At 39.0% G+C, this 16,987-nt stretch overlaps 1 protein-coding gene across 2 annotated transcripts; it reads right to left on the reverse strand.

The window, feature by feature from the left end:
- Nucleotides 1–1,185: 1,185 nt before the first annotated feature.
- Nucleotides 1,186–16,987, reverse strand: LOC122478334 (ankyrin repeat domain-containing protein 26-like). 2 transcript variants are annotated; one of them, XM_043571961.1, is made up of 5 exons: nt 16,655–16,987; nt 11,785–11,899; nt 11,450–11,623; nt 5,356–5,462; nt 1,186–1,336 (listed from the first exon to the last, which is right to left on the reverse strand). In XM_043571961.1, exons 1-5 carry the CDS (start codon nt 16,903–16,905, stop codon nt 1,225–1,227), a joined length of 759 nt encoding a protein of 252 aa, XP_043427896.1. In that variant the 5' UTR covers nt 16,906–16,987; the 3' UTR covers nt 1,186–1,224. The 2 variants fall into 2 exon arrangements, with proteins under 2 accessions (XP_043427896.1, XP_043427895.1); XM_043571960.1 differs by having other exon boundaries at nt 1,186–1,339.

Here is a 16,987-nt window from a genome sequence, read left to right on the forward strand (position 1 = left end):
GAATACTTATGAAGATAAAATTTTGACTAATGGCAACAGAGTATCTTATTCTAACAAAATTACAGTGTCATGACAATTCTCCAACAGAAGAAAACATTGTTCTAATGAAGTCAACATATCTCATTCTGGATTTGTTGTTGTTGTTTTTAAATGTTTATTTTTTTTGAGAGATGCAGAGCATGCATGTACAGGGGAGGGGCAGAGAGAGAAGGAAAAGGGAAAATGCCACACAGGCTCTGAGCTGTCAGCAAGGAGCCCGACAGAGAAGTCTGACACAGGACTCCAACTCACCAACTGTGAGATGATGATGACCTGAGCTGAAATCAAGAGTTGGACACTTAACCGACACAGCCACCCAAGCGCCCTCTCATTCTGTCTTGATTTATGAGGAGTGAAGTTGATAATGGTGAGACCTTGTTGAGACAATATGTGAAATAACCTATGCCTCTCAACAAGGCATTGCTTTTCTTCAGTACTCGTGGAAGCTATCTGTAAAAAAACAATCTCATTGGCAGTGCTGCACACTAGCTAAGATTTTCAGTTCTTATTATTTGCCATTTGTTTATGGTACCAGGAAAGTACTGTAGAATTCCCAGTTTGAGGGCTGGTTCATTTTTTAATGAGACAAATCGCTAGGTAACAATATTTACTAAATATAATCCATTTGTAAACATTTTATAAAAGATCCATTTTTATAACAAGTGCAATTTGTTATAATATGTTTATGGAGGAAACATAAAACGTACTAACTTAACAATCTTTTTTCCTCTGGGCACCTGGATGGCTCAGTTGGTGAAGCATCTGACCTTGGCTCAGGTCGTGATCTCGCAGCTCACGAGTTCGAACCCCACATTGGGCTCTCTGCTGTCAGTGGTGGAGCCTGCTTTGGATCCTCTGTCTACCTTCCTCTGTCCCTCTCCTGCTCGCTCTCTCTCTCTCTCTCTCTCTCTCTCTCTCAAAATTAAATAAACAGTTAACAAAGCATTTTCGTATTTATTACACAAAGATGTCACATGGTATTTTAGGGGTCATGACTAAAATAATGAATTTCTTTTCAGATAATACTGCCTCATATTTTCAATTACCTACAGTTAACTTCTTAAATAATTCTGAACGTTAGACTATAGAGAAATTAAGAAAGAAAAAATATACATGCAATTTACACATTGGTGTTCTTTTCTTCATTGTTCTTTCATTATCAAAACACCCTTACTCTGACTTTACTTATGTTAGGACCACCAAGAGCAATTCACTATGTAAAGTCTTACCAGGATGGCTGCTTTGCAAAGAATTTTTAAGCATGATTTCTTCTTTATGTCGGCAAATTATTTCGTAACTGCTATGTATAAAAAAGGGTGATAAATAATATTACTATTTTAACACTGATATGAAAAACATTTACCAAATACATCAAATTCTTAGAGTATTTCAAATAATATCAGAGCAAATATCAAAACTTTAATTACCCCATGTACTTCAAATTTGTACATTCTAGAAGCTTTTCATTAAGTCTGTGCTTAAAGAAGAAAAAAACAGGAAGATGAACCAGTCATGAATTGAGGGCATTCTAGCTTAGTAAATTAGAACTAGCTTGCCAGGGGCACCTGGGTAGTTAAGCATCCAACTTTAGCTCAGGTCATGATCTCACGGTTTATGGCTTTGAGCCCCACGTCGGGCTCTGTGCTGATAGCGCAGAGCCTGGAGCCTGCTTTGGATTCTGTGTCTTCCTCTCTCTCTGCAACCACCCCCCACCCCAGCTCGTACTCCATCTCCCTCTATCAAAAGTAAATATACATCAAATAGAAATGAGAATTATTAGAATTCGCTTGCCAGAATGGAAAGTATTTGGAACTCAGAAGTCCTAGCTCTATAACCTATAGCTATTTGTTCTTGGAGAAGCCACTTCTCTTTGGCTCAAAATCTCCCTCTATAAACCAAGGGAAATTATTGCCTTAGTTTATAAGGTTGATAAGAGGATTTAGTGAGATACTATACCCAAAACATGGCCTCTCAGGCCATGGCCTCTTAGGTGATGCTCATTACTCTGGGAAGGGCAAGCTGAGACCTTCCATGACTTCAGAAAAAGATGCTCCACAGGATTTAAACCGGTGGTCCAGGGGCACCTGGGTGGCTCAGTCCGTTGGGCATCCAACTCTTGATCTCAGCTTGGGTCTTGATCTCAGGCTCATGAGTTCAAGCCCCATGTTGGACTCCACGCTGGGCTTGGAGCCTACTTAAAAAAAGGCAGGGGTACATATCTGCTAACAAAGGAGAAAGAGAAGTCCGATCTCTTCCTGCAGCATCATTTGAACCTCTCTGACAGCTTAGAATGGTCCCAACTAACATTTTCTGGCAAAAAAAAAAACACACACACACACAAAAAAAAAAAAAAAAACAAACAAGATCCTCAAAGGGTAACTCATAAGGAAAGTCTAGGCTAAGATATAGGTTCCACATAAGGTCTTTGAGTGTGGAGGGACAGGGGTGTATGGCGAAAGCCAGGAGGCCCAGCTGCCCAAACAGGGTGCTGGTGCTTTGGGATAGCTGCTGAGCATATGTGCATGTGCAGTGAACAAAGAAACTTTGTAGCTTTGAAATCTAAGTGTGGAACACCATGAAGACTGAAAACTGGATCAGCAAGGGAATCCTGGGAGTAAAGGTCAATCACAACCAGACTACAGCACCAGTTTCAACAGCAATTCTGCAGCAACAGAATCAAAGGAAACTGTGGAATGATCAGGATGTCCTTTTTTCCCCTCCAAATGACTTGTGAAAGAGGACTGTCTCTTTGGTCTTAGCGTGCTCCTTAGGTTCTTGGAAAATTCAAGGGACAGAGTACAGGAGATAGCCCTCAAAGGAAAGTAGAGGGTCTTCTACAAAACTGAACATTTCAAGACCCAAGTTACTAGTTAGAAAACACAGATGTAACATTATTTGTGTCCCATGCAGAGGGGTTATACTTGAAATGAAATGGATAAGGTTAGGATCCTGGAGGATAAATGTCTCAAAAGTCCTGAGATAAAGAATCCTGCACACATTCCTACTTCCAACTAGTCTAGTCCTTTGCTTGACTTCTGGCTAATGTTGTGGACTAACTGACTGCCATTCCAAAACTGCCTGATCAAACTACGAAATCCCATCTGTTACATACGAAGTTAACAGTTAAATTATTTTAAACCTCAGTTTAGTAATAACTAGCATTTTAAGACAAACACTTACAGATTAAAACCCTTAATATAAGCATATTCATCTGCAGCCCATCCATATACATCTTGAGGAAAGGGATCAATACCTTGCTGAAGAAGAAGCCTGACTACATTTGTTGAGTCATAATTTACAGCAAGCATGAAGGGTGTTCTAAAATAACAGAGATAACTTCACTCTTAGGAATTTAGAGTTATTTAAACAGCTAATTTGATATACTTTATCAGGTTAATATCTTGCCTATCTGTTCAGAATCGACCATTTACATGTTTCAGTGTTCATCTGTGTAAATGATCTCCAAGAGTAAAATGAAGGGACAAAAAGGAAGCTTCTTGTCCCACTTGGGTAATGTATTATAGACTTGCTAATTTAACGTCTTTTGATAAACAAGAAACTATGCTAGGTCACTTATCTGAATAGGTAAAGATTAAAAAAAAATAATTCCCCACGTCTTCCTTAATCTGATACAGTGCACTTCAAAGCCATCTAGAGGTCAAGCAAGTATAAAAACTATCTGCAGGCTTAAAATGATAATATTTTAATGTGAATGCTAACAAAAGAGGCATAAATACAGTTAACGATGCTGATAAGCATATGGTAGGCACTAAATTAAATGCTATGTATATAAAATATTATTTACGCACAACCACCCTTGAAGGATATATTATTATCCTACTTTTCATATCAGGAAACATATTTAGTGATGATACGTAACACTCCCAAGGTCACAACACCTAGCCAGTAGGAAAGCTATGAATCAACTTAGTCTTGTGTGAATCTAAAGCACATCTCTTCCTTCTTTATCACCCACCTATAACTTATCCTCATTAAAGGATAAGTCTATACAGTTAAAGTTATCTTTCATCTTTCTACTCCTACCAATTGAAAATAAAATCAAAAATACATATACTGGACATGAAAAAGGATAAAACCTGATGAGACTTGGTAATAGTAATTAATCATCACTTAGAGATCACCTAACGACATCAGTATTACTCAAAAAAGAAAAAAAAAGCAATTTAAAGAAAAGTGTCATCCAAAAGACACAACAACTCCTATTTATGTTTAATATGCATTTTTTTAACATTTATTTGCTTTTGAGAGACAGAGCTCAAGCAAGGAGAGGGAGAGAGAGCGGGATACACAGAATCCAAAGCAGCTCCAGGCTCCAAGCTGTCAGCACAGAGCCCGGCGTGGGGCTCGAACCCACGAACCATGACATCATGTCCACAGCCAAAGTCATAGACTTAACCAACTGAGACACCCAGGCACCCCAATATACATCTTTGAAGGAAAAATGTATATGAAGTAGAAATTCTTTTTTTTTTTTAAGTTTATTTACGATTTATTTTGAGAAAGAGAGAGAGTGCACACGAGAGTGTGGGCAAGGGGCAGAGACACAGAGAGAGAGAAAGAGAGAGAGAGAGAGAGAGAGACAGAGAGAGAGACAGAGAGAGACAAAGAGAGAGAGAGAGAGGGAGAGAGAGAGAGAGATTGAGAATCCGAAGCAGGCTCTGCACTGTCAGCACAGAGCCTGATGTGGGGTTCAACCCATGAACCATGAGATGATCACCTGAACCAAAGTCGGATGCTTAACCAGCTGAGCCACCCAAGTGCCTCTATGAAGTAGAAGTGTAAAAAATACCATAAAAGGGTTAAGAAGGCCAATATTGGGCCATTAAGTAAATTAAGAGCTGAGAGTCCACCCTTTATAAAACTAAAATGAAATCCCTTTAGTTAACACAAAATCATGTGGCAGAAAAAAACAAAAAACAAACAAACAAACAAAAAACATTGCAGGAGCAACTGGGTGACTCGGTTAAGCATCAGACTCTTGACCTCAGCTCGGGTCTTGATCTCAGAGTCATGAGTTCAGGCCCAGCGTTGGACTCCACGCCGAACATGGAACCTACTTAAAAATAAACACTGCAAATGACATGAGTCAACATCATCAAGGAATATGAATTCTGCTATACCCTGTTCTTCATGTTGCCCAGTCAGAATAATTGCTTTCTACCTAACTGGTGATGTGTTGATATTTTTCACTATATAATTATAAATTAATCTTCTTCTTCTGAAGTTAATCTTCCTGACTTGAATAATTATTACCACTGTAGAACCATACTAAGGTTTAAAAGAAAACTACTGCACCTTTTTAATTTATCCTCTGCATGTATATTTGCTGCCTTTTCTACCAGAACTTCCACTATTTGCTGTTTGTTTTCATTTACAGCAACTAGAAGTGGTGTGATGTTATCCTGTAAAAGAGCAAAAACAATTTAGAATTTACAAAATTATACCTTTCCATACGGAATTTTAAAACATACAAAAGATCCTCTAAACTTAAACATATAATACAAAAAGTAAATAAAAAATGGCCTCTTCCTTCCCACCACTGTGCTTTCACCTGCTGCTGCTTCTCTTTAAAATAGCCCTCCTCCACTGGGGCACCTGGGTGGCTCAGTTGGTTAAGTGACCAACTGCAGCTCAGGTCATGAGCTCAGGGTTTGTGAGTTCGATCCCTGCATTGTGCTCTATGCTGGCAGTGCACAGCCTGGAGCCTGTTCCAGATTCTCTCTCTCTCTCTCTCTCTCTCTCTCTCTCTCTCTCTCTCTCTCAAAAAGAAATACACATTAAAAAAATTTTTAATGAAATAGCCCTTCTCCACCTTCTTCAACAGATTATATGAAGTCATTCTCCCAAACTCACTTCAAACACTCACTGGTTCCAAGATCGTTGCTTCTATCACAGTACTTATCATGGTACACTGTAGTTATTGTTCCCTATCTAAACCAAGTGCTTCTTGAGAGCAGGGGCTATTTCTTATCTCTGTATCTCCAAACTCCAAAACACAGCAGTATATGCTTTAAGTACTTTTACTGAATTAATAACCTAAATGATGATCTCTGGAGTAGTGTTTCTTAAATTATCTTCCAAAGAATACCTTCTTTGCCAGAAGGTAAGTACTATGTCCCAATGGAAAGATTTCATGATCATCTATGTTTGAGAAATATTATAAAACTGCATTATATGTCTGGCATTACAGAAATCCATGTAAATCTGCTCAGTCCCCATTTGACAATCCTTTTTGTGGCAAACATTCACATTTGAGGAATCAGAGTTTCAGGGATATAGTTTGGAGAGATTTCCGACAAAGGTGAAGCTTTTCCCCAAGTTATACAAACTTGCTTGTCTTCTGTCAGTGGTATCAGGATCCACTCACATCCGAGATGTCAACATAAGGCATCGCTGCTCCAAATGGGTCACCAAGGAGATGGGCTCAGAACTCCAAGAGTTAAGCTTCAAATGAACTTTGATTACTTAATATTAAATAGCCCATGGGCTTTCTCCTATTATAAAATGCTAAATTTTTATCTTAACTGTTAGGAAGCTCCATATGAAATTTTATTGTCAATTATAATAATCCTGGGACCCTAATACATATCTACTTCTAAAAAAATCTGTATTCTAGTTGTATTCCAGTTTCCACTGGAATAGCTACTTACTTTATATTTTAGGCAAAATATAAATTGGAAATAAAAATATAATGGCTTATCAATAAAAATTCAAACACTGATTTATACAGATCATTTTTAGCATAATGAAAGTGACCACATTATTTGCATTTTTAGGGAACAATGCTGAGGAGAAAGAGAGTATTGTCTGCAATAGGCATAACCTATTCAACTGTAACCATGATTAATCTAATACAGTTTGCAAATATTCCAATAGGAATACGATTATTCAAATTTTGTTTCTTTTAATGTTTATTTATTTTTGACAGAGAGAGACAGAGCCTGAGCGGGCAAGGGGCAGAAAGAGAGGGAGACACAGATTCCGAAGCAGGCTACAGTCTCTGAGCTGTCAGCACAGAGCCCCACATGGGGCTCAAACTCACAGACAGCGAGATCATGACCTGAGCCGAAGTCGGACGCTCAACCGACTGAGCCACCCAGGCACCCCAGGAATACGATTATTCATAGTACACAGAAGGAAAAAGTGTCTTGTTTTCAAACTAACTTATGGGGCACCTGGGTGGCTCAGTCAGTTAAAAGGCCGACTTCGGTTCAGGTCATGATGTCATGGTTTGTGAGTTCAAGCCCTGCATTGGGCTCTATGCTGACAGCTCAGCCTGGAGCCTGCTTGGGATTCTGTGTCTCCCTTTCTCTCTGCCCCTCCCCCACTCATGCATGTGCTCTCTCTCCTTCAAAAATCAATAAACGGTAAAAAAATGAATACAATACAAAAACAACTTAGAAAGTCTAACTGGGAAAATTCAATCCTGTTCCGAAGACATTAACATAAAATACAAAATATATATTATAAATTAATATGGATTGCCTTGAAAACCTTGAAATCTTTATCAAAATAGACCATAAAACAGAGGCGCCTGGGTAGCTCAGTCAGTTAAGCATCTGACTCTTGACTTTGGCTCAAGTCATGGTCTCATGATTCATGAGTTCAAACCCAGTGCCTCCTAGGGATTCTCTCTGTCTGTCAAAATTAACTTTAAAAAAAAATTACCAAGGTTTCTTTGTGTCCAAAAGAGATCTGATTAGCGCAGTCTAAAATATATATATATATATATATATATATATATATATATACACATATACATATATATGTATATATATGTGTGTATAAATATATGTGTGTTTGTGTGTGTGTGTGTATATATATATACATATATATATATATATATATATATATATATATATCATAAAACAGTAATTGTAAACACAATGCTTATGGAGGCAAAGTAGGTGACTCGAGTAAGTGAAGAACCTAAGTGGGGACAGTAGCAAACTGGAGACACCCATACCTCATACAAAAAGGTCAGCCGCTGGAATGCATACCAAACAGTAGTATGGGCTCAAAGTACCAGGTATGATTCTATAAGAAAAGTCTGAAATCCAGATTTCTGCATGAGTGTCATAATTTTAAATGTTGACTCAATGTATGGAGGAAACGAAACACATCCAGGGGCCAAATTTAGTCAATAGCCCACGGGTATTTTGGTTGTGCATAAAGCATATATTTGTATGTAAATCTTTCCTGAAGTATCAGTATCATGTTTTCCCAAAAACTTAGGCCCCAACATGTAATAAAAAGTGCTATTAAGACTCATAAGAGGGGAGCCTGGGTGGCTTAGTCAGTGGAGCATCTGATGCTTGACTTCAGCTCAGGTCATGATCCCAGAGTTGTGGGACTGAGTCCTGCATCAAGCTTGGCACTGAGCTTGGAGCCTGCTTGAGGTTCTCCCTCTCTCCCTCTGCCCTTCTCCCCCACTCACACTCTCTCTGTCTAAAAGAATCACAACAAAAAGACTCGTAACACCCACCTTAAGAATTTTTCCAACGCTTATTAAAACTGCAATCTATCTGTGTTTAATTCTCCCAGACTGTTAATCAAATAGACAAATTAGTTCACAACTATGCTGAAACTAAATTATGAAAACAATTCCCAACTGTATTGTCACTAACTGCATTTCCATGTTTAAAACTACCATTTGGATTATGCCAGGGCTATATGAATTTAACAGACATCATAAGACAGTTGGTCACATAGCTTCAACTAATAAAGATTCAAGATTTTCTCCTATTGCAACCAGGAAAACACTGCTTGTAATAACCAAATGGCTATGAATATGAGAGAGAGAGAGAGAGAGAGAGAGAGAGAGAGAGAGAGAAAGAGAGAGAGAGACAGCAAGCGTGAGCGAGTGGGGGAGGGGAAGGGAGAGAGACTCTCATGTGTCTCTGCACCATCAGTGCAGAGCCCAATGTGGGGCTCGAACTCACAAACCATGAGATCACAACCTGAGTGGAAGTCGGACGCTTAATCAACTGAAAAACCTGGGTACCCCTCCATTCAGTAGTTAGCTTCTTTTAAATTTTTTTTAAATGTCCACTTTTTGTGGAAGAGAGAGAAAGAGCACGAGCAGGGGAGGGGCAAAAAGAGAGGGAGACTACAGAATATGAAGCAGGCTCCAGGCTCTGTCTAAGCTGTCAGCACAGAGCCCAACACGGGGCTAGAACTTGTGAACTGTGAGATGATGACCTGAGCCTGAAGTCAGATGCTTAACCGACTGAGCCACCCACACACCCCAGTAGTTCTTAACCAAGAGTTGTAGCACAGTCTCAAAAAAATATTTCTAAATATCCATGTCTATGTATACATGTTACTAGATTTACTCAAACTCTTCAGGAGAGAGTTTAGGCTTGTTTAAAAAAAAATTGAAACTTCCCCAGGCACGGGGATTCACCACCACAATTCTAGCTGAGAGTGGTGCAGCAGACAATCACATCAGTCTCATCTATGTGGCCAACTCCCTCTATCATTTGAAGATTTAGCCAAAAGAATGACTTATCAAAACTGCATTTAATTTCCCTGAGCAGAGGTAGAACAGGGACTAAATGTAAAGTCAAAATGCAACTTGATTGCGTTACTTTTAAACTTCTTACTTCCCACCAAGATATTCTAGATTTCAGAGCAGAGTTTAGACTCTTACCTAAGTGGCTGTTTCTGCCAGAATAGGATTATATGACAGTTAATTATTTGTTCTTTCTTCTCATTGCCCACGTAATCAACCACCTGTTCACTGCCAATCTGATTTCTTCTGAGTCCTCCTACACTTGGTCTCTAGGCAGGTTTGCAACTCACTGTTTCCCTAAGTAACAATTATTCCCCTCAAAAATTGAAGACTCCTTGACTAACCATATAAACTGAAGGGGAAAAAAAACAATAAAACAAACAGCCTCTTCTTGTTATTTTATCTCACTTGTCAAATTTCCAAATTGGCCTACTTAGTTCTGACTGCTCCCTCCTTTCCCCTTTTTTCTCTTAAGCCTTGGCCAATAAAAGATAAATCCCATTTTTATAAATCACTTTTTTTATCAAATAGGAACTTGTCAACAGCAGCGATGTTTTTTATTGTAAAATGCATTTGTTTTCTTTGAGTTTTAAGACAAAGCCTAGGGCAAATTTTGCTTTCCTGTGTTGTTTTCCACTAATAAAAAAAATTGGATGGGAAAAATATTTGGAAACAAAATAAGTTTTACCTTTAACAAATATATTGTTTTCATAAATATTTGCCATAAATACATAAAACAAAGCAGTATTCTCTGTTTATTTAAAAGTATCCTCATTTAAAATGAAATCTTAGGGGTGCCTAGGTGGCTCAGTTGGTAGAGCATCCAACTTCGGCTCAGGTCTTAATCTCATGGCTCATGAGTTCATGCCCTGCATTGGGCTCTGTGCTGACAGCTGGGAGCCTGGAGCCTGCTTCAGATTCTGTGTCTCCCTCTCTCTGCCCTTCTCCCCCTCTTGTTCTGTCTCTGTCTCTGTCTCTCTCAAAAATAAATAAAAAATAAGAAGAAAGGAAGGAAGGAAGGAAGGAAGGAAGGAAGGAAGAAGAAATCTTAGATAAATAAGTTATTGCCAAATATTTTCATTCAGGGAATCCTTGAACTTCCATATACGTAAAATTGACCCTGCCCATGTCAACCAAGGGTGTTCCTCTAGGGGCTTCAGCAGTGAAAGGTAATGCATGTCAAAGAAAAGGAAGGTGGGCCATCAAGTGTGGCCATCATCTACTCCCCATGTACAGCTACAACCCTGCTGAGGAGCTACACAAGGTTGAGCAGGAGCCACTCTCTGAAGTGGGACACCCCAACATGGTACATGGCTGGCCGAGTGGCTACCAACACAAGTAGATGCCTTTGCTGGATGTCAAGACATGACCTGACCCCAATGCCTTCATCTTCAGAGCAGCGGGGCCTGCAGTGCCCAGCACCTACAACCTGCTGCTTTCTCCTCCCGCTTGCACACATCCAAGCTCTCCCTGCTGCGTCTGGGTCTCCATTCCTCCTCCCACCTATCCCCAGCAGCACCCCTTGCCTAAGCCCCTGCATAGCACCCAGCCTCCATCATCACCTCACTCCCCTCTAGACCTTTAGTCCTTTATGGGCTCTGAGACTACCATCCACTTGTAGGCACTAATGGAAACATTTTCTTTCTGGGGTGGAAGGGTGGCTGGGAGATACAACTTTGCCCTTTCTGTGGGCACTGCCTTTTTCTAGCCCTCCCTGACTTGGCATTGGAGTTATTTCCATTATGACAGGGCCTGATGTATAGAATTCAGTGAGTGAGTGAGTGTGTGTGTGTGTGTGTGAAATAAAACATTTTGAGGCTAAAATATTCATGTATATATATAAAATTTCAAATAATGTATAAATTAGTTCTTTACCTTATTTCTTGCTTCAGTATTCGCATTGTATAGCAGCAGCTTCTCTATTATGGATATATTATCACCAAAGGCCGCATAGTGGAGAGCAGTGTTGCCACTCACATCCCTAATATTTGGATCGGCACCATTTTCCAATAGTATGTTTACACATTTCTCTTCCTGGCACTGTACGGCCTGTCAGTGATATGCCAAGAAACAGAGTGTAAATTCTGAGAATTTAAAGTAAGCATGCCACAGGTTTCACCAATTCGTTTTGTTTCAAGGCAATAATTTCATTTTCATTCTAAGTAATGACATCAAATCCATCTCAGGCAGACATAGCTGGTACTACATACCTTCATGAGAGCTGTCCTGTTTTCATGATCACAGAGGTTAAGATGACATTTCCTCTCTACTAGGAGGGTCACCACTTCTGGATGGCCATTGGCACAGGCCAAATGGAGAGCAGTCCTAAAAAAGTGAGAGGACTTTTTAGGAGATGATAGTGCACTCTCTCAAACCTTGCAGTTAATTCAGGAAATTGTAAACATTAAGTAGCATGTTATTCCTATGCCTCCAAAACAAAGATTCAGTTTTCCTCTGGAGAAAGTACAATATTTAGTAGTGATTACTCATCACACTAATAAAAGAGCAGCCTGTTTGAAGAGAAAGAGCATGACCTCGGGATTCAGCTCCACTTGGGTTTGAATCCTAGTTTAACTCTGTTACTCACTAGTTATTGCTTAGACTTATCCTCAATGTCCTCAACAAAAGGGGATAAAAAGAGTAGTTGTCTCGTGTCACCTGGCTAGCTCAGTCTGAAGAGCATGTAACTCTTGATCTCAGGGTCGTGAGTTTGAAGCCCCACAGTAGGTGTAGAGATTGGTAAAAAAAAAAAAAAAAAAAAAAAAAAAAAAAAAAAAAAAAAAAAAAAAAAAAAAAAAGATAATAATAAAATAAAATGCCATGAAATGAAATAAAATAAAATACTGAGTAGTTATCTCACAAGATCTCGTTGTGATGCTTAAATGAGGATCTATGCAAGTATTTAGAACACTTCCTAGCACAAATAACATCTCAATAGTTGTTGGATAATATAATTTTTTACAATTACTACTGCTTTACATAGACAACACTTCAATTAGGTACCTTGATACAATTACACCTACTTTGCAGATATGTTTTAAGGATTAGCAAGAATACTGCATTTCAATGATTCTAGGATGCTTATTTTGTCACATTTTAATATCTCTGACATTGGAATGCAATTTATAACTCAAAACGTCTTACAACTGTAAATGGCAGGACTTTAAAAAAATAATTGGCATATAAAATAGTGGGACACCATAGAATCTTGGTGTCTTCCATTATGTGAAATGATGGTATATACAATAGGTCTATTGCAGTTCTAGTCATATGATTGGCACTTAAAGAAATTTTAGTTCTGAAAAGCATTATAGGAAAAGAGGACTAAATTAACAAAAGGAAAACATTTTTTAAGGACTTCTTACTTTGCTTCTCAAGAAACTTTAAGCCACAGGAAACTCAGGATTCCAATGACTAGGAACAGCTCATTTTATTAAATATTGAGGTCTACAGATTGTACGAAAATCAAGTATTTCCAGCGATCGATATTAGTAGTTACTACTCTCATAAATTTCAGAAGGTCAGGTAAAGCTTATCTTTTACAATTTCCTATCTTCAGAAACTTTGAAAGGAAGGAGGAAAACTTCCCATTGAGATTAAGTCCTAATACTTCAATGTAAAATTTCTCATCTTAGGGGTGCCTTGCCGGCTCAGTCAGTAGAGCATAGGACCTTGATCTCAGGGTTGTAAATTTGAGCCCCACGATGGGTATAGAGATTACTTAAAAATAAAATCTGGCGCAGAGCCTGCTTTCGATGCTCTGTCCCTCCTCTCCCTTTCCCCCTCCCCCTGCTCATGCTTTCACCCTCAACAATACATAACACTTAAAACATAAAGTAAACAAGATAAAAGCTGGGGCACCTGGGTGGCTCAGTCTGTTAAGCGTGCAGCTCTTGATCTGGGCTCAAGTCACGATCTCATGTTCACTGGCTCAAGCCCCGTGCTGGGACTCTTTGAAAAGTGTATTGGAAAAGTTCCTGCTTTCAGCACGGGGCCTGCTTGGGATTCTCTCTCTGTCCTTCCATTCCCCCCACCCCCACCCCCACCCCCACCCCATCCCTCTCAAAAAATAAATAAATAAACTTAAAAAAATAAAATCTTTAGAAAATAAATAAATAAAATTCCTCATCTTGCTCATACTGTGCAAAATGAAGTCTTTGAGAACAAAAGAATCTTGGGTAGAGTATGTCCGCTATATATGTCCGCTATATATATGTCCGCAGGTTCTAGGTGATAAATAAACAGAGGAAAAGAGTGGATAAATACATTTGGAGAGTTCAATATTTTTAAAGAAAAGGTATATAAAGGAAAGCATACTTCTGAAACAGTAAATAATCCCTTATATTTGCTAGGTCTTGTTTTTTTCATAAGCACACAACTAATATATTTTATTTTCATGATTAATATAAATCATTTACCTATTACACGTAATAAAGCTACCTATAACAGAAAACATATGTATATGCTTAATATACGCATAATAAAATCTACAAGTGCAAATAAAAATACTCCCTTTACTTCTGAAGAGGCCAAAAGTTGTCCAAATGTGCCAATCCTCAAAAAACATTTTAATTAACTCACTTTTCTTATTTTACATCCAAAAATATTTTTAACACAAAGTGAGAAATTATTTTTATGTATATAAGATCAATATTCTTGCTCTTCTCCAGGATCACTTCAACGACAATAAACCCTTTCTGTTGATAATAAACTTTTAATAGGACCTTTATACACCTTTTCCTGTAGAAAGCACAGATTTTCTTTGAAGGCAAAGAAAAATGCATGTAAATACAAAGGCTCAGAAATAACAAATGTCGTCACATTTTCTGCATTTTTGGGCTTAACATAAAACTGTAGTCTGCTTGTGTGTACCTATGATCACACTGATTTTTGTTCTCACTTAATGATCCACTAAAGCACAGCTCTGCATCTCTGTGTATATCTATTATCTATGCCACTTTCAATGATCACATATCCATCTTATGGATGTAATGACATTTACTTATAAAAGCCATTATACGAGTACTTCTTAATACATTGTTATTGTAAATAGTGCTGAGAAAAGCAAAATATATGTCATTTATCTCTAGTGATTTCCTAAAGATATTTTACTAGAAATAAAATTGATGGGTAAAATGAATACATATTTTTTAAATGTGGTACTTATACCAAATTGTCTGTTGGAAAGTCAAAAACAACTTAAACTTTAAGCGGCAGCATAAGCACCATCACTCTATTTTCACAAAGGTTGTAGATGGAAAACTGTATTTCAGTCCCTTTTTCACTTAAATTTCTTTTTTCCCAGGGACACTATATTTCCCTGTGTCCACTGGTCCCTTGTAGATATGCAAAGAAATACTTTGCACGATTTCACATTAGAGGTTTTTGTTTGTTTTGATTTCAAAGACTTCCCTGTAAAACAAAGACAGATTCTGTTGTCTGATACAAATATGTTGTAAATATTTGCAAGTGCATTGTCTTTTATTTTAATAATATTATCTTCTGATAGAGGCTTTTAGTTGTTTATGTTGCTAAATCAATCTCCAGGATTCTTGATTTAAAAAAATATTTTTTAATATTTATTTATTTTTGGGAGACAGAGACACAGCGTGCAAGCAAGGGAGGGGCAGAGAGAGAGGGAGACACAGAAGCTGAGCTGTCGGCACAGAGCCTGAAGCGGGGCTCGAACCCACAAAGCACGGGATCATGACTCCCAAAGTCAGACCGCTTAACCAACTGAGCCACCCAGGGGCCCCAATTTTTTTTTTGAGAGAGAAATAGACAGAGAGAGAGAGAGAGAGAGAGAGAGAGAGAGAGAGAGAGGCAACACAGAATCCCAAGCATGCTCCACATTGACAGCAGGGAACCCGTCGAAGGGCTTGAACCCACGAACACCTGAGATTATGACCTGAGCCGAAATCAAGAGTCAGAGGCTTAACTGACTGAGCCACCCAGGCACCCCCCAAAAGTCTTGCTTTTCAAGTCATTCTTAGGATGGGTAAATAGGCATTTGTGGGATTTTTTTCTGTTACTTTTCTTATTTTGCATATTACAATTTTTAAATTTATAGCCCATCTGGAACTTATTTTAGGGAGATAAAATTCTAACAAGTTTTCTCCAAATAGGCTGTTTCTCCACTACTTACGAATAGTTCACCTTTTCCTACTAATATGAAATGTCACCAGTATGAAATTCTAAAGTCTTAAGTATATTTGAGCGTTGGTCATGTTCTACTCTGCACTACTCCTTTATCTGTCTTTTCAGCTGTGAGTAAATGAATAATTTGTGGAAATTTCAGGTACCTTTTGGTATCTGGAAGGGCAAATCTACCTCCCATATAAAAACATAAGTTCTTAGGTTAATTCCAGTTTGTTAACATACAGTTTTCTATCAGTTTCAGATGTACAAGATAGTACAAGATGTACAAAAATTTCCTTAATGACATCACAAGAAGAGCATGTGTAGCTCAAAATTCTTAAAACCAGGATGCTTTCATTTGCTTTACCTAACACTGACAAATACAGGAAGGGTACACATTTTGAGAAAAAGGAGTCCTCCTATTCAGAGCCATCTTCCACTTCAAAATGTCCTTCCCAGGTCCCTCAGGAAATAGCACACACACCTAAGCGTACACAGACATAAACTGGGTACTGGATTTTGTCCCAAGAATTTCTAGCCCAGAAGTTGATTACAGGAATTATTTCTCCCATTATGCACTTTTCTATGACGTTATGGTATAAAAATGAATCCATTAAAAACAACATGTTGTCGACACTTAATTTCGTGTGTATTACTATTGAAATTTGGGTAAATCACGTCAAACTTGAGAGTCAAGTGGTCTTTTCAGGAATTACCGGGTACGTGCCAGGGCAGCTGAAGACTTTGTTTTTGCCGCTCACGCGGTCGGCCTGGTGCTAGACCACGTAGGGTTCCCACGACCGAGGGGCAGCGGGACCTCAGGAGGGAAGAGAACCCAGCCCCCCGAGGGAGGGCTCGGATGCACAGGTAGAGCTAGGCCAGGTGTGCTCTTCTCCCAGGTCCGTCCCACCTCCTCCCTGCCAGCCTCCACGCCCCTAGTACCTGTTCATCTTGTCTCTATCATCCACGCCATTTTCCGCGAAGAACAGAATCTGCTGCACTTGCGCTGCGTTGCCCATCCAGGCAGCCTTGTGGATCTTTCTGAGATCTCTGTCTTGGACATGGTAACCCAGCAGCAAGTTGTCAGTTGTATTGTTCTTCTGCCCAACGCCCCTGCCCTGCCTCTGCAAGCCAGAAGCGGAGCCCAAGGGCGACATGCCCTTCTCCCTCCCGAACCCCCAAATCCTCTTCATTGCGAAGCCGGCGGGCTCCACAGAGACTTCACCCCGCCCTCCCTTTCCACTACCTCCCGAGCCCAACACTAGCGTCGGAGAC

This window comes from Prionailurus bengalensis, unplaced genomic scaffold (assembly GCF_016509475.1).
Source record: "Prionailurus bengalensis isolate Pbe53 unplaced genomic scaffold, Fcat_Pben_1.1_paternal_pri Un_scaffold_51, whole genome shotgun sequence".
In the NCBI taxonomy this organism is placed as follows: Eukaryota; Metazoa; Chordata; class Mammalia; order Carnivora; family Felidae; genus Prionailurus; species Prionailurus bengalensis.

What these genes read in the sequence shown, in the direction of transcription:
- LOC122478334 (XM_043571960.1), bottom strand. Translation starts at nt 16,905, where the DNA reads ATGAAGAGGATTTGGGGGTTCGGGAGGGAGAAGGGCATGTCGCCCTTG. An exon ending in ACAGGACAGCTCTCATGAAG is followed by an intron (nt 11,624 to 11,784) that starts GTATGTAGTACC and finishes TATCACTGACAG; the next exon opens with GCCGTACAGTGCCAGGAAGA. An exon ending in GCAGAGGATAAATTAAAAAG is followed by an intron (nt 1,340 to 5,355) that starts GTGCAGTAGTTT and finishes TTTTATACATAG; the next exon opens with CAGTTACGAAATAATTTGCC.